The sequence below is a fragment of the Tetrahymena thermophila genome (assembly GCF_000189635.1).
Source record: "Tetrahymena thermophila SB210 genomic scaffold scf_8254485, whole genome shotgun sequence".
Lineage (NCBI taxonomy): Eukaryota > Ciliophora > Oligohymenophorea > Hymenostomatida > Tetrahymenidae > Tetrahymena > Tetrahymena thermophila.
Window position 1 is genome coordinate 122862 of NW_002476260.1, and position 27998 is coordinate 150859.

General features: G+C 22.5%; 8 protein-coding genes across 8 annotated transcripts; 5 read left to right on the forward strand and 3 right to left on the reverse strand. All coding sequences in view use genetic code 6, as the record gives it.

Annotated features, from left to right (window-relative positions):
* Positions 1-100: 100 nt before the first annotated feature.
* TTHERM_00991560 (protein phosphatase 2A regulatory B subunit, B56 family protein) lies at positions 101-2002 on the reverse strand (the record flags this gene model as incomplete). The annotated part of the gene is made up of 2 exons (XM_001022462.1): positions 101-1170; positions 1651-2002. The coding sequence occupies 2 exons, from the start codon at positions 2000-2002 to the stop codon at positions 101-103; spliced, it is 1422 nt and encodes a 473-aa protein (XP_001022462.1).
* Positions 2003-3037: 1035 nt separating this feature from the next.
* On the reverse strand, positions 3038-4129 carry TTHERM_00991570 (transmembrane protein, putative; the record flags this gene model as incomplete). Its single annotated transcript, XM_001022463.1, has 1 exon — positions 3038-4129. One exon carries the CDS (start codon positions 4127-4129, stop codon positions 3038-3040), a length of 1092 nt encoding a protein of 363 aa, XP_001022463.1.
* Positions 4130-5636: 1507 nt separating this feature from the next.
* Positions 5637-6696, reverse strand: TTHERM_00991580 (hypothetical protein; the record flags this gene model as incomplete). Its single annotated transcript, XM_001022464.2, has 2 exons — positions 6447-6696; positions 5637-6379 (listed from the first exon to the last, which is right to left on the reverse strand). Exons 1-2 carry the CDS (start codon positions 6655-6657, stop codon positions 5637-5639), a joined length of 954 nt encoding a protein of 317 aa, XP_001022464.1. The 5' UTR covers positions 6658-6696.
* A 71-nt stretch (positions 6697-6767) lies between these two features.
* On the forward strand, positions 6768-12210 carry TTHERM_00991590 (hypothetical protein; the record flags this gene model as incomplete). Its single annotated transcript, XM_001022465.2, has 12 exons — positions 6768-7046; positions 7106-7397; positions 7465-7775; positions 7837-8084; positions 8170-8788; positions 9133-9375; positions 9437-10342; positions 10401-10753; positions 10813-11524; positions 11587-11883; positions 11940-12131; positions 12193-12210. 12 exons carry the CDS (start codon positions 6768-6770, stop codon positions 12208-12210), a joined length of 4470 nt encoding a protein of 1489 aa, XP_001022465.2.
* A 1174-nt stretch (positions 12211-13384) lies between these two features.
* On the forward strand, positions 13385-14056 carry TTHERM_000991599 (hypothetical protein; the record flags this gene model as incomplete). The annotated part of the gene is made up of 1 exon (XM_012799285.1): positions 13385-14056. One exon carries the CDS (start codon positions 13385-13387, stop codon positions 14054-14056), a length of 672 nt encoding a protein of 223 aa, XP_012654739.1.
* Positions 14057-15539: 1483 nt separating this feature from the next.
* On the forward strand, positions 15540-18894 carry TTHERM_00991600 (translation initiation factor eIF-5A family protein; the record flags this gene model as incomplete). The annotated part of the gene is made up of 14 exons (XM_001022466.3): positions 15540-15578; positions 15636-15685; positions 16152-16241; positions 16374-16463; positions 16586-16675; positions 16814-16903; positions 17026-17115; positions 17315-17390; positions 17701-17789; positions 17925-18014; positions 18137-18226; positions 18355-18444; positions 18567-18656; positions 18795-18894. The coding sequence occupies 14 exons, from the start codon at positions 15540-15542 to the stop codon at positions 18892-18894; spliced, it is 1164 nt and encodes a 387-aa protein (XP_001022466.3).
* Positions 18895-20429: 1535 nt separating this feature from the next.
* TTHERM_00991610 (hypothetical protein) lies at positions 20430-23914 on the forward strand (the record flags this gene model as incomplete). The annotated part of the gene is made up of 4 exons (XM_001022467.2): positions 20430-20460; positions 20540-20817; positions 20879-21529; positions 22385-23914. The coding sequence occupies 4 exons, from the start codon at positions 20430-20432 to the stop codon at positions 23912-23914; spliced, it is 2490 nt and encodes an 829-aa protein (XP_001022467.2).
* Positions 23915-24827: 913 nt separating this feature from the next.
* On the forward strand, positions 24828-27581 carry TTHERM_00991620 (DEAD/DEAH-box helicase; the record flags this gene model as incomplete). Its single annotated transcript, XM_001022468.3, has 4 exons — positions 24828-25896; positions 25997-26426; positions 26595-26940; positions 27177-27581. The coding sequence occupies 4 exons, from the start codon at positions 24828-24830 to the stop codon at positions 27579-27581; spliced, it is 2250 nt and encodes a 749-aa protein (XP_001022468.2).
* Between the last annotated feature and the right edge of the window lie 417 nt (positions 27582-27998).

The window sequence follows — 27998 nt, forward strand, 5'->3', positions numbered from 1 at the left end:
ATTTTTATAAATAATATTTTATTGTTTAATGATATTTTTATAATAGAGAAAGATAAATCTTAGAAAAAGAATCCTTTTTTTGTTTTTGTTATTTAAATGTTCAATCACCTACACGAATGTATTTCTTATTTAGAATATTATTCTCGGTGATAACATTCGTATCAATGAATATGGGCTCACTAATTGAAGGATCTTTTTATTTTGCTTAAGCAAATATAATCTTCCATTTTTCTTCATTCTTATAAATTAATTTAATGTTTCCATTTACAATAGGAAAGAAATATTCGCTTTTTTAAGCTAAAGCTTCTTCAAAAGATTGATTATCTAAATCTTTGATAATAGTCTTAAGTAATGTGAAACTTTGCTTCATAACAGGATGCCAGTGATTGTTTGCAAGCTAACAAATAGAATATGTAAATAGTGGGTAAGTTAATGCTTTATAATAGATAAAAACTTTTAAAAAAGATTCGTTTTCAAAAAAGCACATTGCCCTATCAGCAACTTACAAATTAGATCCAGTTATACATTAAGCCAATCGCCATAAAAGTTTTTAAATGATATTTTTTAATGATTAACACTCACAAATTTCTATGATACCTAGTATTATATTTAAAAAGATAAGCTATTTTTAGGTATTATCATAAGGCCAGTAGCGAATGATTGCTTCAAGGAGAGAATACGCGAGAGAGGAGTCCTTTGAAATAAATTCATGGCATAAAATTTCTAGATCATTAAAAAAATCTTTATCTTCGAATAATTTCACTTTATATAGAGGAATTAAAACGCTTTTGAAAGTAATAACATGCTCTTCCCTAAGTGGGGTAGTAAAACCACGAGTAAATTAATATATTGACCATAAAATCGTTTATACACCTTCCAATTTATAATCTTCATGGATTAAAGATCTTAACTATTAATACAAAGCTTCCCTAAGATTTCTTGCATATTAAAAACAATATAAATTTTTAAATAATCGAAACAATTCATCTTTTTCATAAGAATCCTCTCTGTTAAAGGATTGAACAAATTCACAAATAAATTGTTTAGTAATAAATTTTTTGAGATATTTTTATTCAGTTTCAATTACTATGAATAATAAAAAGTCGCTAAAACATTTAAAGCGTTCCCTCTAAGGATTGGTTTCTATTACTTCGAATTCATAAGTCAAATCTTTTTTAATAAATTATTTTAAATTATCTTTTAAGTTGTTTAATAAATCAAAAATATTAATTAAATTTTGATGGACTTTTAAATGAATTGAATTATCAATATTAATTTATAATTATTTTTTTTTAAATATCTTTAAACTTCATATTTTAAGTCACCTTTCTACTCTATTTAAATATTTTATAAGAGTTTTAATTATAGGTGAAATTAAATAAGGTGGCAGATTTAGTAGTTTTTTTCCTTATTCCACCATTTTTCTTTATAAAAACAAAGTCCAAAAACTATATACCATTAAATATCAATGCAAAATTCACTTTTTTTATCCAAAATAATGCCTTAATTAAAAAAATTATCTAAATTACAAATAAAAGCTTTAATAATGTATGAACTTTTATGCTACTTATTCTAATCTTAAATACTAAAAAATTTTTATCTTGCATTATTAAAAAGTTATATTTGATGAGAATTTAATTAAATAATTACTTGGTTTTATTTCTTTTATCATAGCTGCAGGTCTACGAAAAAGATTTATTGATATCATATCAATAATGAGTTTCATGTTAGGAATAAATAATAGTTTTAACATATTTTGCTTTTCAAAATCAGTTGGAAATTTACCTAATTATTCATTCAGCTCTTTTATATAATTTATTTGCTATTACTTTTCTTTTTGATTCTTACTCAAATCATTTAGGTCATATTCGATAGAGCAAAACAAAATTATATCTAAAAATGAATCATTAATTTCTTTAATTGTAGGCTTTTTTCTGATGATATAATTTTTTAATTATTGAGAAAGGGTCTCAAATGAATGAAATTATTTATTGTTTTGCATATTTTTATTTTCTTTTTAGCAAATATTTTTATAAAATTAATTATTTCAAACAATTTTTTTTTGAGAAATAAAGATTATTTATAACGTAAAAAGAATGAGTGAGTACTAATTAATTATGATAACAAAATTAATATATTGTTTATTTTCTATATCCTCTGTTCAATTTAGGAAACTAACATTTCTGATTGAAAAAAGCTATCTCATTTATTTTAAGTTAGTTATTTATTGCTTTCTTTTTTTGTTAATTTTTATGATAAAAATTTTAAAGAAATTTTTAAATTAATTAAAATAATTTAATTTTTTTGTTTAATTTATTTTACTGTTTTCCTTTAATAAAATTAGATTTTTCCTTTTATTTATTTATTTTTTAGAAGATTAATTTTGTGTGCTTTTAAAAAATAATACTTCCAATATTTAAAAATTTTATTGAATCTATTTATTTAGATAGTAAATGAATGTATTTTATATTTAAAAGATAAATATTACATTTATTTTCAAATTTTGATAGATTTTTTAGCAATAACTTATGAGAGCTGACTAATAGTTGAAATTTAAATCTACTAGAAAAAGATAAAGACGAAAGATGTGATTTTATTTGGTTTCTTCAATAAAATTAAAGAAAATAACTAATAATTTTTTTATTTTAATAAAGATTTTTATTCCATCTCAAATAATTAATTAATCCTAATGAATTATTGATTCTATATAAATCCTTACATACTTACTTAATTCCTTTCATATTATTTTTAAACTAAATAAAATGTTTTCAATTTTACAATAAATTATTTAAAAAAAATATAAATGCAATTAATTAATTTACCCCTTAAAAATCAAATTTAAAAATTATTAATTAATTTAAATATGTGATATATTTATATATATAAGAGGGTATTTTTTAAAACATGTATGGATTAGAAAGATCATTTTTTTTATCGTTGTTGGTAGAACAAAATAAAATATAAAATAATTTACAAAATAATAACTATGTAATTAGTTATAATCAATTAAATATTGAGTAAAAATAATAAAAGTAAATCAATTCATTTGAGTGATTGATGTGGGATCTAAGACCATTTCTTAAGTTTAATTTAATTTGTTTTCTTCTTTTTCATCTCCTTTTTCTTTATTATGGCTTGCGTTGATTAGAGCTAGTATGAAAAGAATAGCTACTGAGATTGAGCCTCCTATTAAGAAGAAGTACTTAGAAGCCTTTTAGTAAGGAGAGACAGTTTATTCATAAGGCTCGTAAGTTTATGATAACTCTAAGGCTTTAATGTGAGGATCTTATTTATCATAAATTTCAAAATTTATGTCTACTGAATCTCTTACTTTCATATTCTAGTGGACTATTTATTTTTTGGTGTCTTAAGAAGTTTTAATAAAGCTGTATTTTTCATACTATCCATTCTTGTAGCATCCTCCAATTATTTTTTTGTCAGAGAAATCCATAACGGCACAGACGCTGTTAACTTAGAATAAGCCTCTGCAAACTTTCTCTCTATTTTCATTTTAAACGATTTCATTTTTATTTTTAATACAGTTTTCTACACAAGATGTAATATCGAAACACATTCCTTAAGCTATCATATCTACCATGTTAAACTCTGTTTATAGTATAGTTTAGAGGGTCATTTAAGAATTTTAATCTTATGAATTGATAAGTTTGTTTTCATCGTTAATTTCATTAACATAGAAGTTGAAAGATAAATTCTAAGAATTTGATGAGTAATTCCATTAGTGGCTGATTTGAATATTGCCAAAATAGTCAGAACTTTGTAAAGGAACAACTTGAGATATTAAATTGAATGGGGCAAGCTACTTATTATTTACTTTTAATGAATTAGATAACTTTCCATTTTGATCATTAATCTGTAAAATTATTTTATTTTCAATTAGATTTTTTTATAATTCTTGCTCTTTGACCCAAGCTCTTTTTGCAAATATCATTTAAGTATTATTCTTCATATCAGGATCATTTATAGGAATTAAGATAAGAACTAATGCTGCTACCAAGTTAAATAGTGCGAAGATCAAAAGCGAATAAACTACGAAACTTTTTAGTCTTCCTATTTTCTCAGTAAGACTTAAAAAATCTAAATTCCTTTAAGTATTGCTTACTGTATTCATAATATATATTTATTTTTGTATTTTTTGTCAATAATATATGTTTTCTTCTTTATTTAATAATATTTGATTGAAATATCCCTTAATTAATTTCAAGTAAATAAATTGAAAAAATCTATCTTATTTTCTATTGTCTTAGCATTAATAAGTTCACTCCCATTCATTTATCAATTTAAATGTTAATCATTCAAATACGATTCATGTATCAAACAAAGTATATTGTAACATATAAATAAATAGCATTCTAAATATATATATTAATTAACAAAAACTCGCAAACAAGTCAATAAGAAAGATAATTAATTGATTAGATAGATAGATAATAAAAACCAAAAAATACCAGCTTTTTTATATTATTTTTGCTTTAATTTTCTAATTTTAAAATTTAAATAAATTTAACAAATAATTGGTCTCTTCAGTACAACATAGATACTTATATATTATTTGCATAACAAAGTTACTCAAACTATTTCACAGTTAAAAAATCTTGACTTTTCTCTCTTCTGCTGTCTAATAAATTTAAACAAGAATTTCAAATCTTATTACTTTAGTTGCTATTATAAATAATAAAGATAGATAAATTAGTTCATTAATTATTAATATTTAATTATTTATTTTTAATTTACAGCAAAGAAAAAAAGTAATAATTTTATTTAGAAAAATTATCTACATCATACTTTGATAATTTATAAAATTATGATTTTAATTAACTTAAAAATCTTCCCAAAATAATCAGCATTTTCTTCGTTTATTAATGTGAAGAATACTCTCATAGAACCTATTGAGGTTTTATTTTGTATATAATTAGATTTTTCAGGTTTTTTTAGAAAGTTTAAAGTTAAGATAGACTTTAAATCTCATGAAAAATAATAAAATTTTATTCTGCTTTTTAACATTATTCAAATTTAATGAATAGTTTTTCAAATTCATAATCCTATGAAAAAAGTATGAATAATTAATAAATTTTTTTTAGTTAAATCTGAATAGTGTAAATACAGTCACTAATGTTAAAAAATCTATTTAAATTATTTACAATTTTATCAATAAAAAAAAGTATTAATAATTTTAGAAAATTCTATCTCTTTGAAAGATAATCAAGATATTAAATTTTTTTTGCAAATTAAAAGAAATTTAAAAATATTTTAACAAATTTTGCTTGAATACGAATAAAACTATCAAATTCCACATTTGTTTTAAAATTCTTCATGAAAACTTTATTCTTCAAGAAAATTTTATTCATGATTTTTCATTCAACTAAAACTTTTTAAATAAAATAAATTTATAATTTAATTTCTTTTTATTTAGACTTCGATAAAAAGTGAATTAATTTTTAAATAAATAAAATATTGTTTATATAAATGAGATAGATAGAAATAGAATAATTAAATTTGAAATAATAATTATTAAGTTTTAAATTTTATATAATATATAAATAATTACAAATATCTATTATAAATAACTAAAATGAAAATTTCTAATTTTTTATGTTGGTAATCTCTCTGGCAATAAATCAATCTAAATAGTCTTCTTCACATGTTTTTATTGAAGAGAATTTAACTTTACCCTTTTAATTTGATGAAGATTTGGAAATTCTACTTTTATGACCATTTTAATCTTTATTATTAGCTTATTACTCTTAAACATTGTCATAATCTTCTTCTTCTTCATCATCATCATCGTAGTCTTCTTCGTCATCTTCATCCTCCCATTCGTCTGAACTACATTCTGCTTTATGTTCACTTTGCTTATTTTTATTTTCTTAGGCTTAACTAGTAGAATTAAGATTTTCTTCTTTTTTATCAGTATTTTTAATTTAAACTTCTTTTTGTTTTGACAAAAAGTTCTTCTATCCTTATTTTTTTTCAAAATGCAAATTTTCTTATTAATTTTAATATATATCTTTTTCAATATCCTCTTCCATGTCTTTCAGCATCTATTTATAGTAGTATTCTTCATCTTAGCCCATATAACTGTAGTTGTCTTATTCTTATCTATATCTTTCATATTCATCATCGTCATAATCATAATCATATTCATCTTCTCCATCCATATCATATAAAAGGTCATCTTCATCTTCAACATCTTCATATTCATCTTCATTTCCGTCTTACTAATAATCTAAATCTTCTTAATTTTACTATCTCTATGCTGATTTCAATCTTGCTTAAACATTCATCAACTTCAACTTCATTAATACATCTTAAACTTCACTATTTGTCCTTCTTAATTGCATTACTCCATTCTCGAATTTTACTTTTTATATGAATGCATTTTAAAATCATGCAAATTCCTATTAATTAATCAATAAACAAAGCAATACCTTCTGTCTTCAAATTTATTTTCTTTTGGCCTTTATATATTTCATCGCATTCTTCAGGGGTAAGTTTATTCTAAGAACTTGAAAACAAAATAGTTTTGAAGTCGAAAATCTATTTAAGAGCTGGGTTTTATGTAACAACAGAGTCGTATATTGATGATCTATCTGCTGCTTGCTATTGGGAATAACTTTATGATTAAGAATTACTAATCATTTGGATACTAATTACTAAATATTAATTTTGCGAACAAAATTTAATTATCTTTTAGACTTGTAAGTTTTTATCACTTTTAAAGTTTATAAACACTTAAATTTGTAAATTAAATGAGCTTTTATTCTCCAACAACAAATTTTTAATAAAACTACCAAAATGATTTAAGTGCAACTTAATAATATTAAAATTTTGCCATGACAGAGCTCTATCAGCAATCTAAGTCCGAGCAGCAGTTTAACTCAGACATGGATGTGATTGGAAGGGCAATATCAGATTTAAGCAATCGATTAGCGAGTGGTTAAATAAATTACGGCACATTAGATCAATCAAAATAGCTATTAAATGAAAGAACTAATCTTTAAGAAAAAACTAGATAATATTATAGGAATGTATGTAAATTTTGTTGAATTGATGAACAATTTTAATCGATTTATGTGATTTTATTCAGATGAAAGATTTTCTAGATGTTTTAAACGATAAATCAGGGAATTATACTTCCTATGATACTCATGGAACCTTTTAAACCTTTAAAAATCTTAGAGAAAAACTACAAATGGATAGAGGCATAATCATGGCAAAACTCTTTCAATTCACGAACCCATCAGCATAAGCAAACAATATAAGCAGAAATACAAGTTTGTCAAATATAGGGAAAAATCTTTTGAACAATTCGATGCTCTCAAATGATGTCAGTAGATTATATGATAAGAATGTTTCTAAGTAGATTCTTATGCCAAATGGTAAGTAATTTTCTATTTATTAACTAAATAAAATAGTTACAAATTTAATTATATTGAATCGCAAAAGGAGGCGCTTTAGATAGAAGTAGCATGCTTTATTCAGCACAAGGATCTACAAGAATAGAGCCTAATGCATCAATATCTCTTGTTAATCCTGATAAATCTGCTTTAAGTCTTTTTAATAATTCAATTAATGATAGCCTATAAAATGCAACAAATGTTTCAAGACTTTAATCATAAAGTTAATTACAACCACCTCCTGATAATTCAATTATATAGTCTTATTCTGAATAGATAAACAAAAGTTACAAATAGGGATAAGACATAGCAGACGAAATAAAAATGGGGTTTGCAGGGCTTGATCCAGCACTAATTAATGTAAATTATTCATCAAGCACAAAAGTTTTAATAACTTTAACCATTTTAATAATTAATAAAGGGTAACCAGAGCTAGCTTACAAAAGCATTTAGGTCAATCTTGCCAGAAGGAGAAAAGGAAATTGAAAAAATGTCAGAAGAGGAGAAAAAATTTATCAATTTAATTACGAAAGTTGGAGACGCACAAAGATTCCTTAAAAAGATTCCTCAAAACTCTCCTTTGTATTACCAAAAGCTTTAAGAAATAAACATGCTCACAAATCTCAAAAATGATGTTGAAAAAATAGTTTAAGAATAAAAATATTAAAGGTAAGTATGTACATGATCTATCTAATTATAAATGATTATTTTTTTGTAATTATATCAAATATTTATTTATATTTTTTAAATAAAGAATGAGGGAAGATTATGAAAAAAGTGGGAAACCAGATCCAGAAAGGGAAAGGTAATTAAAAATAAGAGGAGGTTTAATTTAACGTTTGAATGATTTGCACAGTTCAAGAAAATATCATCCCTTTGAAGGTTTTACAATATTTTGGGACTGGATAGTGAATTTACCCAAAAAATATGATAGTTGTAAGTTATAATGGGGTTTATTTAAGAAGAGTGAAGTTATAGTCAGTCCAAAATACATAGAAGAGAGATAAGCAATAGCCATGAATTTTAATAATAAATAAGTTGTTTGGGGAGACAGAGATCATGTATATGATATTAAAGCCCATAAAGATATTTTGCTTGTTGTAGAATTGTAGTGTTATTTTAAAGATCTTTCAGGTAAGCAATCTATGGATGTCTATGGTTGGTCTATCCTTGAATTGTTTGATCTAAACTTGGATCTAATGAGAGGAAAGTGGAAAATACCATTTTATTCAACCAAGATCAACCCTAACGTTTTAGTTAGTCAAGTAAAAAGGCTTTAAAGTCAAAGTAACACAATGTTACATTTGAGAATATGTTTCCCATAAGACCATGAGTTTGGTGACGAATACCCATTGCATCCTTTAAGTCAAGGCGTAATATATAAAACCATTTTTTTCTTATATAAAATAAATTCAAAATTAACTTTGCTTTGATTTTAATTTCATAAAATTTCACTTTTCAAGATCGTAAACAAATAAATAAGTGAATACTAATGAATTTTATTAATTTAACATGATTTTTTAGCAAATAAATGATTTTATTTTTGGTAAAAAACTTAATAGAAGCTTGACTTAAAAAATAATTCAAAAAAATAAGTTTTTTTAATAAAATTAAGGTTTAAGCCATATTTATTTTTTTAATATCTACAATTTTTAAATTTAAAAAGAAATACATTTTTCAATACACCATTATTAAAACAATTTATTTATTTATCTAGAATGAATTCTTCCTTCCTGTAATTCATAAGAAAACTCTTATCTAAGCTTCGATAGAATGGGATTTAACAAAATCTCTTTAGACATCAGAAATGTTTAATAGAAAGGATGAGTCTTCAGATGATGACAGTGACATATCTGAAGATGCTGACGCTAATTTTGGTAAGGGTGAAATGGGCCCATAATAACCGGCTGTAGAAGAGTGGAAACCAAAGCCATATCCTGATAATCGTAGAGGTCTTCATGTATTTTATAATATTATGAATTTAATATTTTTTCATAGTTGAATATTGAAAAATAAATAAGGTGACCATTCATAATTTACTCAGATACTTGAAAGATAGAAGGTCTAAGGTTAGATGCTTTCTAATAGATACTAAAAGAGGTACTATAAAGGATGACATGGGAGATGAGTGTATGTTTGAGACAGATGTGTATGCTCCAAGTAAAAAGCCTAAACTAAAATAGGGAGAAGAAAGCATAACAGATTAAATAGAAGAATCTATTTTAATCTAGGAAGGTATAACTGCAATCGAGGAAGATTACCACTTTTTTGTGGATATTGAAACTTATGCATATAATAACAAGGCATTCGAAGATGTTTTCTTACTTTTCTAGGTATACAGTGATAAATACTAATAAATAGATAGTGATGATGAAGATAATGAGGAAGATATTGATGCAAACACAAAATTAATTGTTGATGAAACTGGTAAAACTATCAAAGTAAGAACAGATGGTACCGAAATCGATAAACATGGAGAAAAGAAGAAGAAGAAAGGAGTCCTTTAGGGTAAATCTTGGTATGCATTCCCTCTTTTCGAAGGAGATCGTGCAAATCTAGGACATTACATCAAATAACTATACGATTTGCCAATTCAAAAACCTCCTTTTAATGAACATGCTATCAATTTTTTTGATAACTCAGAAATAGATTTCTCCATCAACTTCTTCGGCTACACAAAGGATAATATGAAGAATCTCAAGTAAAAGTACCAAGACTTAAGAGACTTCAAAAAACAACAAAGAAAGAAACCTAAGCCTCCCAAAAAGAAGAAAGTTATAGTTAAGGATGAGCTTGATGACCTTTCTAAGGCCTTCTTAGAGAATCTTGAAAGGTAGTATCATGATAGGCCTTTTGAGAAGGGTTATGGTATTGACTTTTATGTTGATGCTGCTAGATTCCTACCTGATAATGTGACTATTTGCAAAGTACTTTAAATTAACTTTTATTCTTTATTTATTTATTTATTTTATTTTTTTATAATAGATATCAGTTACAATTATAAATCACAACTTTGAAAAAGTCTTTGAGTCTGATGCAGCTCTTCCTGATCTTTTAAGTGATGCTTTTTCTCCTAAGTTCTCGTTCAGAAAAGAACTCAGAGCTACTCATTTTGACCCAACTTTGTAAGCTTTCATGACTGTAGAAACAATAGATAATATGAATAAAGAAGTTAGAATTGTTGGTTATAGCATTATCAATTTCTTCTTGAATTAAAAAACTAAAAAGTAACCCACAAACTAGCTTGATACTGACATTATTCTGCAAGATGGAAATTACTAAATACCTATTTTTTGCTAGCATCCACCTAAAATTAAACCATTCAATGTTGAAAGATTGTAAATTTTCAATTCATTTTTGCTAAAAGTAAATATTTTTTATTAACTTTATAATAAAGGTCTTAGCTTGATAAATTGCCTTGTGCATCACTTCTTGTTCGTATTAGACTTGCCCCTATGAGTGAAGATGGTTTAAGAGCTCTTACACTAGATGATATTCAGAAGTAGGATTGGGAAAAAATAGGACTTTGGGTTCCTGCACCTCCTTATAGTATAGAAAGACAATCATTTTATAACACTTCATATTATAATTTGAGAGATAGTGAGAAAGAACTTTTCGTTATAAGACTCAATAGATAGAGTCCGCCATAAGTTGAGTTGTTAAATATTATAGTTAATGCTGTAGCCTAAAAAACAAAGCAAGACAGAATAGCTTAGGCAGAAAAGTTAAAATCTAAAATTAAACCAACAGAGGCAGAATTGGAAAGAGGAATTGTTACAAAAATAGATAATGTTGGTGAAGCTAAGCAGTGGATTGACAAAAATATTATTAGAGATCCATATACAGATATCATTGAGCTTTAATATTTTGCAAAATATAAACCAGATGCAGGTTTTAAATTCAGTTTAGACGGTTTCCACAACAACCCTCAAACAGATTAACCAATAATTGGTTTGTTTTGTCTTAATCCTCCTGGAGATTTGTATAAAAATCTTGGTGCAAAAACGGATACAGTCATATTAGATTCCGCCTTTAATTGGGACTCACCAATTATATCACCCTAGTTTAATGAAGGCTATTTCACTTTCCGTGGAATTGATTATTCAAAGGTAAGTTAGAAAAAATAATCTAATTTAAGTTAAAAAATAATTATTTAATTTTTATAAAATAGAATTTATCTATCATAATTGACTGCAGAAAAGTTAAATTTAGTGAGAGAGGAGACAAAGTTGTTATTGAAAATGTTGGATGGACAATATGTCCTATCTTTACTCCAAATGGATACGTAAAAAGTGGAATTTATCAAATTCCTATGTTTAAAGGATCTATTCCGATGCATGTCGTTGATAGCATTACCAGGTAAGATCCATGGGAGTACATAGAAGAATAGCTAAAAACTCCAAAAAGTGGAGTTGTTTACTACGAAAATATGAGCGCTATTATTAGACTTCTTGATGCTTAAAGAGATGTATATAATTAATTTTTCATTGGTGCAATTTTTAAATTATTTTATTATTTTAATAGGGTCATTATTAAGTACCTTTCGATCATACACGTATGATTTATAAGTACATTCCAAAGAATAGATTAGGTAGCTATGCGTACAATGCTGCTGTAGAAGTTAAACTCCAGAAGGCTAAGAAGCTAATATCTCTTGTGCCTAACAAAGCAAAAGTAAACGAATACCAAGAAAAACTTACACAATCAGTCATAAAAGTAATCATTTATTAACTTAAAAATATAATTAATTTTTTTTTATTTTTAATATTTATTTTAGAGTCTTGGATTAAAATGAGAATGACTGACATGTTTTTTACCAATTTAATTTCAACAAGTGATAAAATATTCTCAAGAAAACAAATATTTATTATTCAATTTTCTTATAATTCACATTTGCATTTGTATATATTTCATGTATTTTATAACAAAAAAAATAAATTCTATTGAACTTCAATAATACAAATTTTGAGTATGTTTAGATTGATGGATCTTATTTGCTTTTTACTTTTTCTATAATTACTAATTTGATTTCAAAATGTGACTACTGTAATTCATATATATTATATTTAAATACTGAAGATATTACTAACACATTTGGTTGCAGAATTTCTTAAAAAATATAAACGCTAATAAATTTATTTAAAAACAAAATTTATCAGATTATTTTTAAGTTACTACAAAAATGCAAAAAAAAATGTAACAATGTCAATTAAAATAATGAGCAAAAATTCATTAAAAAAACTATTCCATCATAATTATAAACATTTTTTATAGATCTAATTCATAAATTTGAGTTAAAAAGTATTTATTATTTTGGATTACTTGTTATTCAAATGAGCAAATGTAAATTGTTTTATTATAATTTAGAAAAACAATTTAAATTACATCACAATTACTATTTATTAAAATTAATTTAGACATAAAAACAAGATAATTTTTTTAATTAGTTTATTTAAAAAACACTTTGTAAACAAAAATTTTACAATTAAAAGATCCTTTTTTTTGTAACCAAAAATAAATAGATAAAAACTAAAAAAAATTTACCTGAAATGAAAAAATAACTAAAAATCATAGATTATTGATATAAATATTTTTAACAATTTAATTGATTAAAAAATATTTTAAATTTAAACAAATGTATGAATTAAAATTTGGATTTCAAATTTCAAATTTTTAGACTGATCTTTCTTAAAACATTTATTTACATATTCCCCTCAAATTCTTTTTAACATGCAAATTGAATATTTATTTATTTACTTATGAAATAAAGAATTTATTAGAAAAATTTCTTAAGAAAAATAATAGATTCTTTTCAATTTAAAATAAGCACTATGTAAAGCTAAATCAATAATATTGATTTTATAAGTATTAAAAGGGTATATAAATATTTAAAAAAATATAATATTTATTTCAAACAAAAAATATCTTAATTACAAAACTGAAATAAAAATTAAAAACTGATTATTAACATGAAGAATAAAGCTCTAATCCTAGTTATAATTTTAGGATTTGGTATTGCTTAACAATATAATTACCATATTCCAGATTTCCCTTCATCTACGCCAGACTATTCCTGTACTTGGTTAAATTGCAATAAAGAGCTACTTTCATATTCAGCAAAATTCCCTTCTACTGATCCTAATTTTTTTAAATATGCCAACCTTTTGAATTGCCATTCCTACATGGATAATACAGTAAGATAAGCTTGCTTCAAGGCAATAAATAATAGCAATATGCCATAAGAATTTCAAGATTTGAATAGCTGTGAAATAAAAAATTGTTACCTCCATGATTGGAATACATGCAGATAACAAAATCAAGCTTGCAAGTATTGTAGTGACTTTAAATTTTGTAAGAACTTCGAAGATAATACTGACTACTAAAACGCAGATTCTATTACAGGGACATGTGTAACTACAAAAGTAGCTCAAAATTGCTCTTAATTTACTGATAAAAATGGTTTTGCTTTTGTAGTGTGCTAATCTTATCAATAAAATCAATGCAGAAAATAATGGATAAAAGATAATTGGGATTCATCATAATCTTGCTAATTTTGTGATATAGAAAATTTTACATCTTACAGCTTTAGAAGTTATTTATCTATTTTAATTTCAAGCCTCATCTTATTTGTTCTTTTTTGACTTTAATTTTATATCAGTATTATATGGTAAAATTTATGTTTATATATTGATTTTTTTGTTTGGAATTAATATTATGATTTTATAAATATCTTTTTGTAAAAATGATGAAATTTTTTATTTTTTATATATTATTAACAAACTTTCAAAATTAGAGAGTATTTTTTAAAAAGCAAAATCTTTTAAAAGTCTTACTTAATCTTTAATTTAGTGAATTATCTTTTAAAAATTAATTAAAAAATAAATAAATATTTTGGTCTTTAAAAATAACTTTTATGGATAATTGATTAAAATTGAAGTATTGAAGCTAAAATTGTTATTTATTTTTTAGTAAAAAAATAAATAATGTTTTTTAATTAAATTATTCCAAATTAAAATTATGTATTTCAAATTTAATTAGAGTAAATTTACTAAATTCTATTAAATTTTTACTTTACTACCCTTGAGTTAGCTAGCTACTTGTTCTCGTTAATAGTTATTAAAATATTATTTTATGGTGATGGATGATTAATGGTATAATAAATCGATTTTAAAAAGGTATTATTAAAAATTTTATTTTTAATTAATTAACTAAAAAATTACCTTCTATATGAATATAATAAATAATAAAATCTGTAAAATATTCACTATTTTTAATACTTGATTGGTAAATTAAGAAAAGTAAGTTTTTTTTAAAACATTTTAAGATAAAGAAATTGAAGATAATATAGTTTGGTTAAAATAATTATGTTTTTATCATTTCAATTTAAAAATATTATATAGGATAAATATTTAAAAAAGTACACTTTTGAAGGATTTTATTTTTATAAAATTTTCAAATTTAAAATGTATTTTATTTGATTTTTTGAAAAAAATAAGTCCTAAAAAAATTAGGTGATGACTACGGTATACATAAAAAAATAATATCATAAAAATATTTATATTTAATATCTCTAAGTGTAAGTTAGTTGGAAAATGAACTACTAAGTTTGTTTACACTTATTATGTATGAATGAATATCTATCTATTACTTTAATTTATACTTCTGTAAATTTATTATCTTTAATTAATCATTAATTTTTTAATATAAACATTTTTTTTAATAAATACTAAAATACTTTTTTTCATTTAATTTATTTGATTTTCTTAAATTCAGAATTTAAATTAAAAATTTTATTATTAATTCTTCATAAAGCATAAATTCAGAGTAAATTCATTAATTTCCAAAAATCTTAAAATCTAAGCTTCTGTTTTAATTAAGCCTCTAAATATGTAGAAATTAAATTGTAATTTTATGCTAGCTTAAATTACAATAGTTACAATATATATCTTCATGAAAAGATAAAAAATAAGGAGACTGATTTATTGATATTTTTTTAGAAAGGTACAAGTAAAATAAGAATATTTAAAAAGTTTATTAAGAATTATTTTTTTAATCAAAATTATTAATGCCTGATAAAATTAATTAATAATCAAAGAAATACTAATCGAAAATAAAATCAAAAAAATGGAGTAATAGGATAATTGCTTTAATAATCTGGAAGATGTATCCATAATTATTAGTTTTATTTATCTTTATAAAATATTTTTTTTTAATAAAAAGTTAATGAAGTCTAACTTAAAAGCTCTAACTCTTATTGAATTACAGTTAAAGTAAGAAATATATATAAATATTTATATTTATATAATAATATTTAATGATAAATATTTAAAAACAATATTTTTTTTAATAAAAATAATTATTTTAAAACTTTTTCTCTTTTTTATTAATTTTTAAAATTTAAGAAAAAATAAAATCTAATAATTAAATATGATTTTCATTTATAAAAGCTCAAATTAAATTGGAGATAGAATAGAATAGAAATACTCGCACATATAAATGCACTCAGAATACAACTTAAAATTAATTTTTAATATGTATATTTATATATATTTTTTGTTTTTTATTTATTTGATAATTATTAAAGAAAACCATTTAGAACAATTTATATCTAATTTATGAATATTTTGCATATATACCCATTTTCCTCTTTTATAAAAAAACCTAAAATTTGATAAAAATAAAACGTAAAATCGATAAATTTGAATAGTTAATGAATAAATTTTTTTTTTTTTAAAGTGATAATAAAATAGGTAATGAAGGAGCATAAAATATAGGATTAGGCTTGAGTAACTGTTTTTAACTTACAAATTTAAACTTAGGCATATCGTAAATCTATTTTATTTATTATTTACTTTTGAAAAAATTATATGAATGCTTTTATTTAAAATCAAATAATCAAAAATTATTTTTATAAAGTGTCTTTAATTTTTAATTAAATATGATTTTCATTTATAAAAGCTCAAATTAAATTGGGGATGATGGAGCTTCTAGTATAGGTAGAGCTCTTGGTAACTGCAAATTCCTAACTGATCTTAACTTTTATATTTGGTAACATTGATTTTCTTTAGATTTATAGACAATATAAAAGTTTTTAATTATTTAATCTATTTTGACTTATATTTCTTAGGAAATTTGAATAGTTAATGAGTAAATTTATTTTTTTTGAAAAGGGATAATAAATTTGGTGATGAAGGAGCATAAAATATTGGATTAGGTTTGAGTAACTGCACTTAACTTACAAATTTAAACTTAGACATATCGTAAATCTATTTTATTTATTATTTACTTTTGAAAAAAATTATTTGAATGCTTTTTATTTAAAATCAAATAAATAATCATATAAAATATTTATAAAATGTTTTTAATTTTTAATTAAATATGATTTTCATTTATAAAAGTAATAATTAAATTGGAGATGATGGAGCTTCTAGTATCGGTAGAGCACTTGATAACTGCAAATTCCTAACTAATATTAACTTGTAGATTTGGTAATATTGATTCATTATTGATTTATAGACAATTTAAAAGTTTTTAATAATTTAATCTATTTTCATTTAAATTTCTTAGGAAATTTGAATAATTAATGAATAAATTTATTTTTTTTGAAAAGGGATAATAAAATCGGTGATGAAGGAGCATAAAATATCGGATTAGGCTTGAGTAACTGCACTTAACTTACAAATTTAAACTTAGGCATATAGTAAATCTATTTTATTTATTATTTACTTTTGAAAAAATTATATGAAATCAAATAATCAAAAATTATTTTTATAAAGTGTTTTTAATTTTTAATTAAATATGATTTTTATTTGTAAAATTAATAATTATTTGATATATTTTAATTTAAATTTCATAGGAAATTTGAATAGTTAATGAATAAATTTATTTTTTTTGTAAAGGCAAAATAAAATTGGTGATGAAGGAGCATAAAATATTGGATTAGGTTTGAGTAACTGCACTTAACTTACAAATTTAGTATTTTTCATATTGTAAATCTATTTTATTTATTATTTACTTTTGAAAAAATTTATTTGAATGATTTTTATTTAAAATGAAATAATCAAAAATGATATTTATAAAGTGCCTTTAATTCATTAAATATGATTTTTATTTATAAAAGTAATAATTAAATTGGAGATAGAATAGAATAGAAATACTCGCACATATAAATGCACTCAGAATAAATCTTAAAAAATATTAATTTATGTTAGTTTTATATAATTTTATTTAAGAATTTTAAAATAGTTTTTTTTTTATTTTATTAATTTTTTCTTTTTTTTTTAAGGATAATAAAATTGGTGTTGAAGGAGCGTAAAATATCGGATTAGGTTTGAGTAACTGCACTTAAATTACAAATTTAGTATTTAGCATATCGTAAATCTATTTTATTTATTATTTACTTTTAAAAAAATTATATAAATGCTTTTTATTTAAAATTAATGAAATAATTAAAAATGATATTTATAAAGTGTCTTTAATTTTTAATTAAATGATTTTCATTTATAAAAGCTCAAATTAAATTGGAGATGATGGAGCTTCTAGTATAGGTAGAGCTCTTGGTAACTGCAAATTCCTAACTGATCTTAACTTTTATATTTGGTAATATTTATTCTATTTTGATTTATAGACAATTTAAAAGTTTTTAATTATTTAATCTATTTTGATTTAAATTTCTTAGGAAATTTGAATAGTTAATGAATAAATTTATTTTTTTTGAAAAGGGAAAATAAAATTGGTGATGAAGGAGCATAAAATATCGGATTAGGTTTGAGCAACTGCACTTAACTTACAAATTTAGTATTTTTCATATCGTAAATCTATTTTATTTATTATTTACTTTTGAAAAAAATTATTTTGAATGCTTTTTATTTAAAATCAAATAATCATATATAATATTTATAAAATGTTTTTAATTAAATATGATTATCATTTATAAAAGCTCAAATTAAATTGGGGATGATGGAGCTTCTAGTATCGGTAGAGCACTTGGTAACTGCAAATTCCTAACTAATATTAACTTGTAGATTTGGTAACATTGATTCTATATTGATTTATAGACAATTTAAAAGTTTTTAATTATTAAATATGTTTTGATTTAAATTTTGCAGTAAATTTGAATAGTTGACAAATAAATTTATTTTGATTAAAAAGGGAAAATAAAATTGGTGATGAAGGAGCATTAAATATTGGATTAGGCTTGAGCAACTGCACTTAACTTACAAATTTAGACTTTAACATTTCGTAAATCTATTTTATTTATTATTTACTTTTGAAAAAAATTATATGAATACTTTTTATTTAAAATTAAATAATCAATTATGATTTTTGTAAAATGAATGTCTTTAATTTTTAATTAAATATGATTTTCATTTTTAAAAGCTCAAATTAAATTGGGGATGATGGAGCTTCTAGTATCGGTAGAGCACTTGGTAACTGTAAATTCCTAACTAATCTCGAATTTTAGATTTGGTAACGTTGATCTATATAAAAGATAATTTAAAAGTTTTTAATAATTTTATCTATTTTGACTTAAATTTTGTAGGAAATTTGAATAGTTAATGAATTTAAATATTTTATTTGAAAAGTTAAAATAAAATTGGTGATAAAGGAGTATAAAATATTGCAATAGGATTAAGTAAATGCACTTAACTTACATATCTATTTATTAATTTAGAGTAAATTTCATTTATTATTTTCTAAAAATAATTATTTTAAGTTTTTAGGATGTTTATTAATATATTTTTATTAAATAAGTAATAATCATAAGTTTCTAAAATCCAGTCAAATAATCAATTGTAAAAATATAAAGTTATTGTAATTTGTTTTTATAGTTTAAAATTAGATAATTAAAGTGGCAATTTTTTATTTATTTTAAAAATAAATTTATATTGAAAAGAAAATTGCACTACGAAGCAAAAACAGAAGACAAAATATTAGCTTAGAAAATCAAAAGATTAGTTAAAATAATTGTAGATTGAATTAACTTCAATTAAAATTAAAATATTAATTATTAATATAATTGTACGTATTTTTAACAAAAAGATTGGATACTAAAATTGTAAAATAAATAAATAACTAAATATATTTTATCTTTTAATTTGATTTTCTTAAAAACAATTGATTGAATATGATAATTTAATTATCACTAAAACAAATAATAAAAACATTTTATATATTTCGTTTATTGAATAAAATATTTCTTTTATATCTACTATATATTCTACCCATTGGCAAAAAAAAACTATTTTAATTTACACAATTAATCTATCTTTTCGTATCTTAAATATATTATATATATTTTACAATTTATGAGATTTAACTTCATCCATCCATCCATCCATCCATCCATCCATCAATTTCAATTCTTAATATCAAAAATTATATGATTTAAAAAAAACTAATAATATAATTTTATTGGTATTTTTGAATTAAATTTTTAATAGATAAAACATTAGATAAAAATTCTTAATTTTTCTTACTAAAAAATTAATCCCCAACTCTGATTATATAGGATACTATGTTGAAACCCCCTTATTATTAAATCAAATCAAATATTGTAAAAGCCCTATCAATATTTTAGCAACCTCTCCCAAATATTTTCAGTCAAAAATATCAAAAAGCTTAAACAATTTCCATTCGATGATTGACAAAATTTATATAAGAAAAAAATAGATAAAAAATATAATAGCTTTGTTTAAGTAATATACTTGAAATAAAGGCACCTCTTCCTAATTTAAGTTTTAGTAAATAAATGGACAATATAAATATATTATGATTGATTAGCTATTAATTAAGGTTTATTTTAATCATTAATTAAGTAGATTTTTTTGCATTTAATTAAGAATTAATTATCTTTATTTAGTTCATTGATTTATTTTTAAAAACTTTATAACAAGATAGCAACAATTTTTGTTTCTAAAACACCAGATATAAGGGTGAAAGAAATGGAAGCTGAAGACGATAATCAACAGATTTTTTGCAGTGATTTGATGAACCCTTATTAAGAAGTATTTCATGTCCTGTTTGAATCAGTTAGAGGTTGAAAGTATTAAATATATAGCTAGATTATTAAATTAATATAAATTAGTAATTAATATTAATTTGAAATATTTATCAATTTCTAGAGTGTAAAAAATGCAATGTACTTCATCAGGCAAATGAAGAATTGTAGAATAATTTGGATTCCGCTAGGGAATAAATATAAGTCTTAAAGGAAGAGTATGAATCTTAAATAAGCAAATGCAATTAGGAGTTTAAAGCCAAAATATTAGAGTTTAATAGTGAATTAATTAAGTAGAAAGAAAATTTTAATAGTTAGATGTTTTAGCTGAAGGAGAAATATGAAAAGACTATAATAAATAGAGAAGGTACATAGTATACAATTAATCTATAGAATTAGCAAGTATTTTAATTCATTATTTACCAATTGCTATTTTGATTTTACTATTTTATTAATTTTAAAGCTGTAAAGAAGATAAGAATATATTGAAAAATTGCGTGTGATACTTTAGAAAAAAGAAAACTAGTTGTTAAGTTAAAAGGATCAATATTTAATTAATCTTTCGAATTTAAAAAATAGTTCAGATTAATTGAACATTGATAAAATCGATAAAGAATTTAAGTAGGAATTGCTTAATCTCAAAAATGAATACAAAGAGTCGTTAACAAGGCATGAGACTGACAAGCAAATAGAAATGAATATAATTAAGGATGAGCTCAAAGATGCTATAATAGAGCGAGATTATTATATAAAAAAGTTTAGAGATAGATTGAATGAAAAAGAAGAATATAATAAAAGTGTTTATGAATCATAATGCAATTAAATATCCAGCATGATTAGCATATTAAATTAATAGCATTAAGTTTAAATTAAATTCTATCTAGCTCACATTAACGAACTTGAAAATTAAGTTATATAAGCTAAAAAGAATATCAGTAAATCAGCTTTATAAGATTTAGTACTTCAAAATGGATCCTCAATTTTTTGGTAAGAAGGTTTAGAGTTATATAAGCAACACAAAATTTAAGAAATACAAAAGATCCTCTTAGATATGAAGGAAAAGTAGCTAAGACATTCCCAATACTTGACAAAAAGATTTTACTCAATTGTTAAAGTAAATTAATTAATTATTCATTGAAATTCATAATTTCTTAACTAATAAAATAAATTTAAATATTATTTTATCAATAATTTAAATAATTTTTATTAATTTATAAAAAAAATCTCGAAAGAAATTTAACAAATTTTAAAAAAATAAAAAAACATGTTATTTAAAATCAATAAATTATTTTATGATGGCTAAAAATAAATTAATTTATTCTTTTTGAAATTGAAATTTTTTGAAAATAAATATAAAATATTTATTGAGTATTTATTTACTATCTTAAAAAAATCAATAAATGAATTTGTGATGGCTAAAAATAGATTTATTCTTTTTGAAATTGAAGTTATTATAAAATGAATATAACATTTATTTACTATCTTAAAAAAATCAATAAATGAATTTGTGATGGCTAAAAATAGATTTATTCTTTTTGAAATTGAAATTATTTGAAAATAAATATAATATTTACTTACTATCTTAAAAAAATCAATAAATGAATTTGTGATGGCTAAAAATAGATTTATTCTTTTTGAAATTGAAATTATTTGAAAATAAATAAAAAACATTTACTGAGTATTTACTAATTAGCTTAAAAAATCAATAAATGATATTTTGATGGCTAAAAATAAATTGATTCTTTTTGAAATTGAAGTTATTATAAAATAAAAAAAAAATATTTATTGAGATTTTACATAATAGATTAAAAAATATTTTTAAATGAATAAATTATTTTTAAAAATTTAATAATTTGAATTTTATGAATAAATTTTTAATTTAGAAAGAATTAATTAATTAAATGAAATTAGAAAATATTTTTGTTCCATTTTAGAAATTAGAGATAAAACTTTTATTATAAATAAATAGACAGCTTTAGTTATTGATAAATATGAGAAAAAATTTGAATTTATGAAGTAATTAATTGAAAAATAGCCTAATTAAAGTATTAAAGAAGAGTTTAATCATTTGCAATAAGATTAAAGTATTTATTTGAAAAATAACTCATTGTAAGTAAAATCTTTCCTACGAAAATAGGCAAATGATAACTCTCTAAAGCAGCTCTATTAAAGCTTGAATAATTTAGATATCATTTAACAAAAAAACGAATAAATAGTAAGTGAAAAAATAATCTAAATATTTAAGCTAGAATAGATAAATTAGGAATACGTTTAACAGATTCAGAAACTGAAAACTAAAATATAAAACCAAGATAATGAAAGGGTTGAATTGTTAAATGAAATAGAATAAAAATAAAAGAGAATTATTGAACTGTAAAATATCATTTAAAATGAAAATAAATAGTTCACACTAATGTTGCAGCTTAAGAAGGTTGAATTATAAGAATTAATTAAAATGAATAATCAACAAGTAGCATTAAAAGATAGGGATATAGTAAAATTGTGCAATGATTTAGAGTAATTGCAGGCTATGCTAAAAGAGAGACCGTCAAGAAATGAAGATCTTAAAGAAATCATAACTTTAAAGAGTTAGCTTGAAATTCAGACACAACGGTTTAATCAACTGAAATTGTATATACAGAGCAAGGTAGGTGATGAAAATTTTAAATTCTCTATGAATGGAGAAAAAATGATTGTTGATGATACAAAATCGAAAGTTTTTAAAAAATTAAATTCAAATCAAAGCACCTTAGAAAACTCATACAATTCAACAAACAGCAGACAGAAGGAAAACAGTTTTAAAAACATTCAAGCTTAGAAAGAAGACAATTCCCCTAAAAGAAATAATTAAATATATTTGTTTCACAATTAAGATAACTCAGATTTATCCTCAATATTGTAACACTAAAAACTATACACGAGATCAACAACTCCTTAAAATGTGAAAATTCAAAGTTCATCAAGAGTTGAAACAGAACCTAGTGTGTAATATAATAATACATTCAATACTATCCAATAAGATTCTAACTTATTGCCTAAAAAGCAATTAAAATTATAAAATTAAAAAGTCTATTAAACAATCTAAGATAGTATGATATAGACTGATTATTAAAGACCTAAAAGTTAATTAAATGTCAATTAACAAGATTAAATTGGGATTAATTACATGCAAGGATTTAAAAAAGAAATTTAGAAAACACATTATGAGCAAGTACAAATTAATAGTGATATTTTTATGAATAAAAAATTCACCTAAATAAAAAGATCATAAACTCCATAAATAGTGAGAAATAGAGTGTAAAATAGATAAAACGAAAATGAAAGTATAAAAAATCAATTTCTAAATAGTGATAATAGTAATGATTAACAGTATAATAATCAAGATGTTACTCTTTAGCATATAAATTAGTATTTAAATAATTATACTCCATTTGTTTTTAAAGTAAAGAAACACTATAGTCGATCTCAAACCCCATAAAATATTATCAGAAAAGAATGAAAAATATAAAAAAATAAATAAATAAATTTAATTAATTCTGTAAAAATATTTATTTTATATTAATTGACTTTAATAAAAATTTTTGAGGCTAATAAAATTTTCAATTTTTAAATTAATAAATAAATGTAAATTTGTTATTTAAATTTAAAAAACTTAAAATTTAAAATTAATTGGAATATTATTAATAGAAAAAGCTTATTAAAATTTAGTATTTTTTGTTAATTTTAATTAATTTTATGCAACATTTTATATGCTAAATAAAACTGCCGTTAATTTTAAATTAGTAAAAATATTAAAATTTAAGATAAACATATCTTAAAAAAAAAAATACAAAACACTCAATAAACCTTTAATTAAGATTTAAAATTTAATTTTTTAAATATTTTGGTTCATTTATATTAGATAAAATCAAAATCAAATCATTCTCTGATACAAAAAATATTAACTTTTTATATTGAAAAAAAAAATAAAACAAGAATGAATTACTAAATTTTAACTGTATTTAAATCAGATATAGTTTGCTTATTGAAATAAAATAAAATTAATTATTTTTTTCTTCATTAATTTCTTGAAAAATTTTTAAATAGTTATTTAGTTATGATTTTAAAATTATAATTACTTTATTTTCTATTTTTCTAAAATGATGAAATGATCTAATATCCAAATTTATGTATTTGTTTGTTTGTTTGCTTGCTTGCTTGCTTGTTTATTTTTTGTATAAAAAACAGTTTGCTTATTTGTTAGATAGACACTATGCTTTTAATAAATTCATATTAAATCTTTTTTAATAAATGCTGATGATTATTTTTATCAAAAATTATCTTTATTTAATATATTTGTTTGCTCTTAGATAATAAATTTCAATTAATTGTTTTGCTTCTTTTCAATTAGTTAATTACTGGTAAATCTTAAAATGATCGAAGAGGAATATTTTAGCGAAGAAGAAGAAAATCAATAACAGCAATAAACTAAATAGCCGGAGGAAAATTCTTGGCGCCCTACACAAACAGAGACATAGGAAGAATAAACTAATGCTGCAGCTTTAGAAAGCGAACAACATGAATAAACAAATTAGAAGTAATAGATTCAATTAGTCTACATGAGCAGAGCTGAAAGAGAGAAACTAAGATAAAAAGAGGAAGAAGATAGGAAAAAGCGTGAATAGTAAAAGCTGAAATAGGAAAAGCAAATTAGAGAAGAATATGAAAAGTTTAAATACAAAGAATGGAAGAGAGAATAGGAAAGGGAAGAAAGAAAGAGAGAAAGAGAATAAAAAGAGAGGGAAGAAAAAGAAAAAAGAATGAGAGAAAAAAGCAAGTCTCGTTCTAGATCTAGATCTGACAGTAGAGATAGAGATTCGAAGTATATGACTTCCAACACTAGAGCAACTGAAAAAATAGCAATTATAAATTCTACTGAAGACCCAGAAATTCAAAATATTAAAATACAATATTTGGGTTTGAACAAAGAGAAAAAGAAGATTTTAAAGCCATCTGAAAAATTCAAAAATATATTTAATTTTAAATGGGATAGCAGTGACGATACTTCTGTCGATTTTAATCCTTTATACAAAAATAAGATCCAGTCTAATTTCTTGTTTGGTAGAGGTATTTAAGCTGGTTATGATGTCAAAGAGTAGCTAGAAAAGAATGTTAAGTATGAAGATTTGATCCACAAATTTGATCCTGAGTACTAGAAAAAGAAATAGGAAAATAAGGATAAAGATAAAGATAAAGATACAAAGAGAAGCATTTACGATGTAACCACTAAAGACCATTGGTCATAGAAAAAATTTGATGAAATGACAGAAAGAGATTGGCGTATTTTTAGAGAAGATAACGATATTATTATAAAGGGTGGCAGAGTTCCTAAGCCTATGAGAACTTGGGAAGAAGGTGAACTCCCTCCTTACATATTAGATGCTGTCAGAAGATCAAAATATGAAAAACCAACTCCAATTTAAATGCAAACCATACCAATTGGTAATAAAATTAATTTTATTTATTTAAAACAATTCGTTTAAATCATTTTTATTCAATCTTAAATTTTAATATTTAAATAAATAAATAAATAAATAAATAGGTTTGTAAAGAAAAGATCTGATTGGTATTTCCTAAACTGGTACAGGTAAAACTTGTGCTTTCCTCATACCTTTAATTACATACTTGAGAAGTTTACCTCCGATGGATGAAGAAATAGCTAAAGATGGTCCTTATGCTCTTATTTTAATTCCTACAAGAGAACTTGCTCCTTAAATCGAAAAAGAATTCTAAAATTTGACTTCGAATATGAGAATGAAGAGTTTAGTTATGGTTGGTGGTAAGGATGAAGGAAACCAAGCATTTAAGCTAAAATTGGGTTGTGAACTTCTTATCGGTACAGTAGGTAGAATTAAAGATGCTCTTGAAAAAAATTATCTCGTTTTAGATTAAGTCTCTTGGGTAGTATTGGATGAAGCAGATAAAATGATTGATCTCAATTTTGAACAAGATGTCAACTTCATTTTAGATAAGTAAAAAAAATTATTATTAAACAAATTTAATTAAATAAAAAAGTAAAATAACATTTTAATAAACTAATTTTATGAAGAAATAGCTTTTCTTTATTAATAAAGACTAGATTATTTTTAAATTAGATTAAATTTTTTTTAATTTTAAATTAATTTTTATTTAAATTTAAGGATTCGCACAAATATGAAGAGTGAAGATGAAAATATGGCTGTTTTATAAGAGTAGGAAGCAAAGGTTGGTGAAAAAATATTTAGAGTAACTCACTTGTTTAGTGCTACTATGCCTCCTAATTTAGAAAGACTTGCTAAAAAGTATTTAAGATCTTTTTGCTATATCAGTATTGGTGAAGCTGGAGATGCCAAAAAGGATATTGAACAAATAGTTGATTTCATGTCAGAGGGTTAAAAGAAATCAAGACTTCAAAAAATTTTAGAAACGGCCAAACCTCCTATTATTATTTTTGCTAACGAAAAGACAGCCGTAGAAAAGTTATCAAAGATTTTAGATAGATGGGGAGTAATAAATTATTTTAATTTATTTATTAGAATAAAAAATTCTTTAAACGCAGTATTTAAAGGTGGAATGTTGTGAAAACTAAATTGATGTCTACATTCAAAATAAATACTGCTACATTTATCAAAAATTACTTTTAATTGACAATTATTAAGTTGATTAAAATTAACTTCAATTTTTAATGAATTAATTTGTTTATTTATTTTAGATATTTATTCTTATTTATTATTAATTAAAAGTGGTAAAATGTTATCTATCATGGTGGTAAGACTCAATAATAAAGAGAAGCAGCTGTTGATGGATTCAAAAAAGGAAAATATGATATTCTTGTTGCTACAGATCTTGGTGCTAGAGGTCTCCACGTTGATGGAGTTAAGATGGTTATTAACTTTGATGCTCCCAAAAATATAAAAGATTTCATTCACAGAACAGGTAGAACTGGTAGAGCAGGAAAACGTGGTATTGCTTACACATTCGTTACTAATCATAATGAAGCAATTATGTATGATTTAAGAGAGTTCTTATTCAAAAATAATTTTGATATCCCTTCAGAACTCGATACTCACCCAGCTGCTCAAACAAAGCCAGGAACTATTTCTGAAAACGTTCCTCGTAGTCAGTAAGTAATTTTAGCCTAGTAATGAATGAACGATCAAACAAACATATTAGGGAGAGATATTTAAAATTATTGTGTCGATCGATAATAAAATAAATTAAATTTAAAAAGTAAATAGTTATAAAAAACAATGCACTTAAACTATATCTAAAATAATATTTATTTCTATATTTTTTACATGTCTATATTATAAATAAAATTTAAATCATAAAACTTAATAAAAATACGTGATGAGTTGAAGTTAGTTACCTTAAGTAAGTCATCAGCGAAAAGTGTTCATTTAATTAATAAAAATGAAGGTTATTTTGTATTTAAATGCACATTTATTTATAAGGAAATATTTTTATTTGGAAATTATGTCATAAGGCTGTTGTTAAATGATGAAGCTGAATACTTTTTTATAAATTGCTTTTACTCAGGTGAAGAATATTAGCTCTATTGAGTA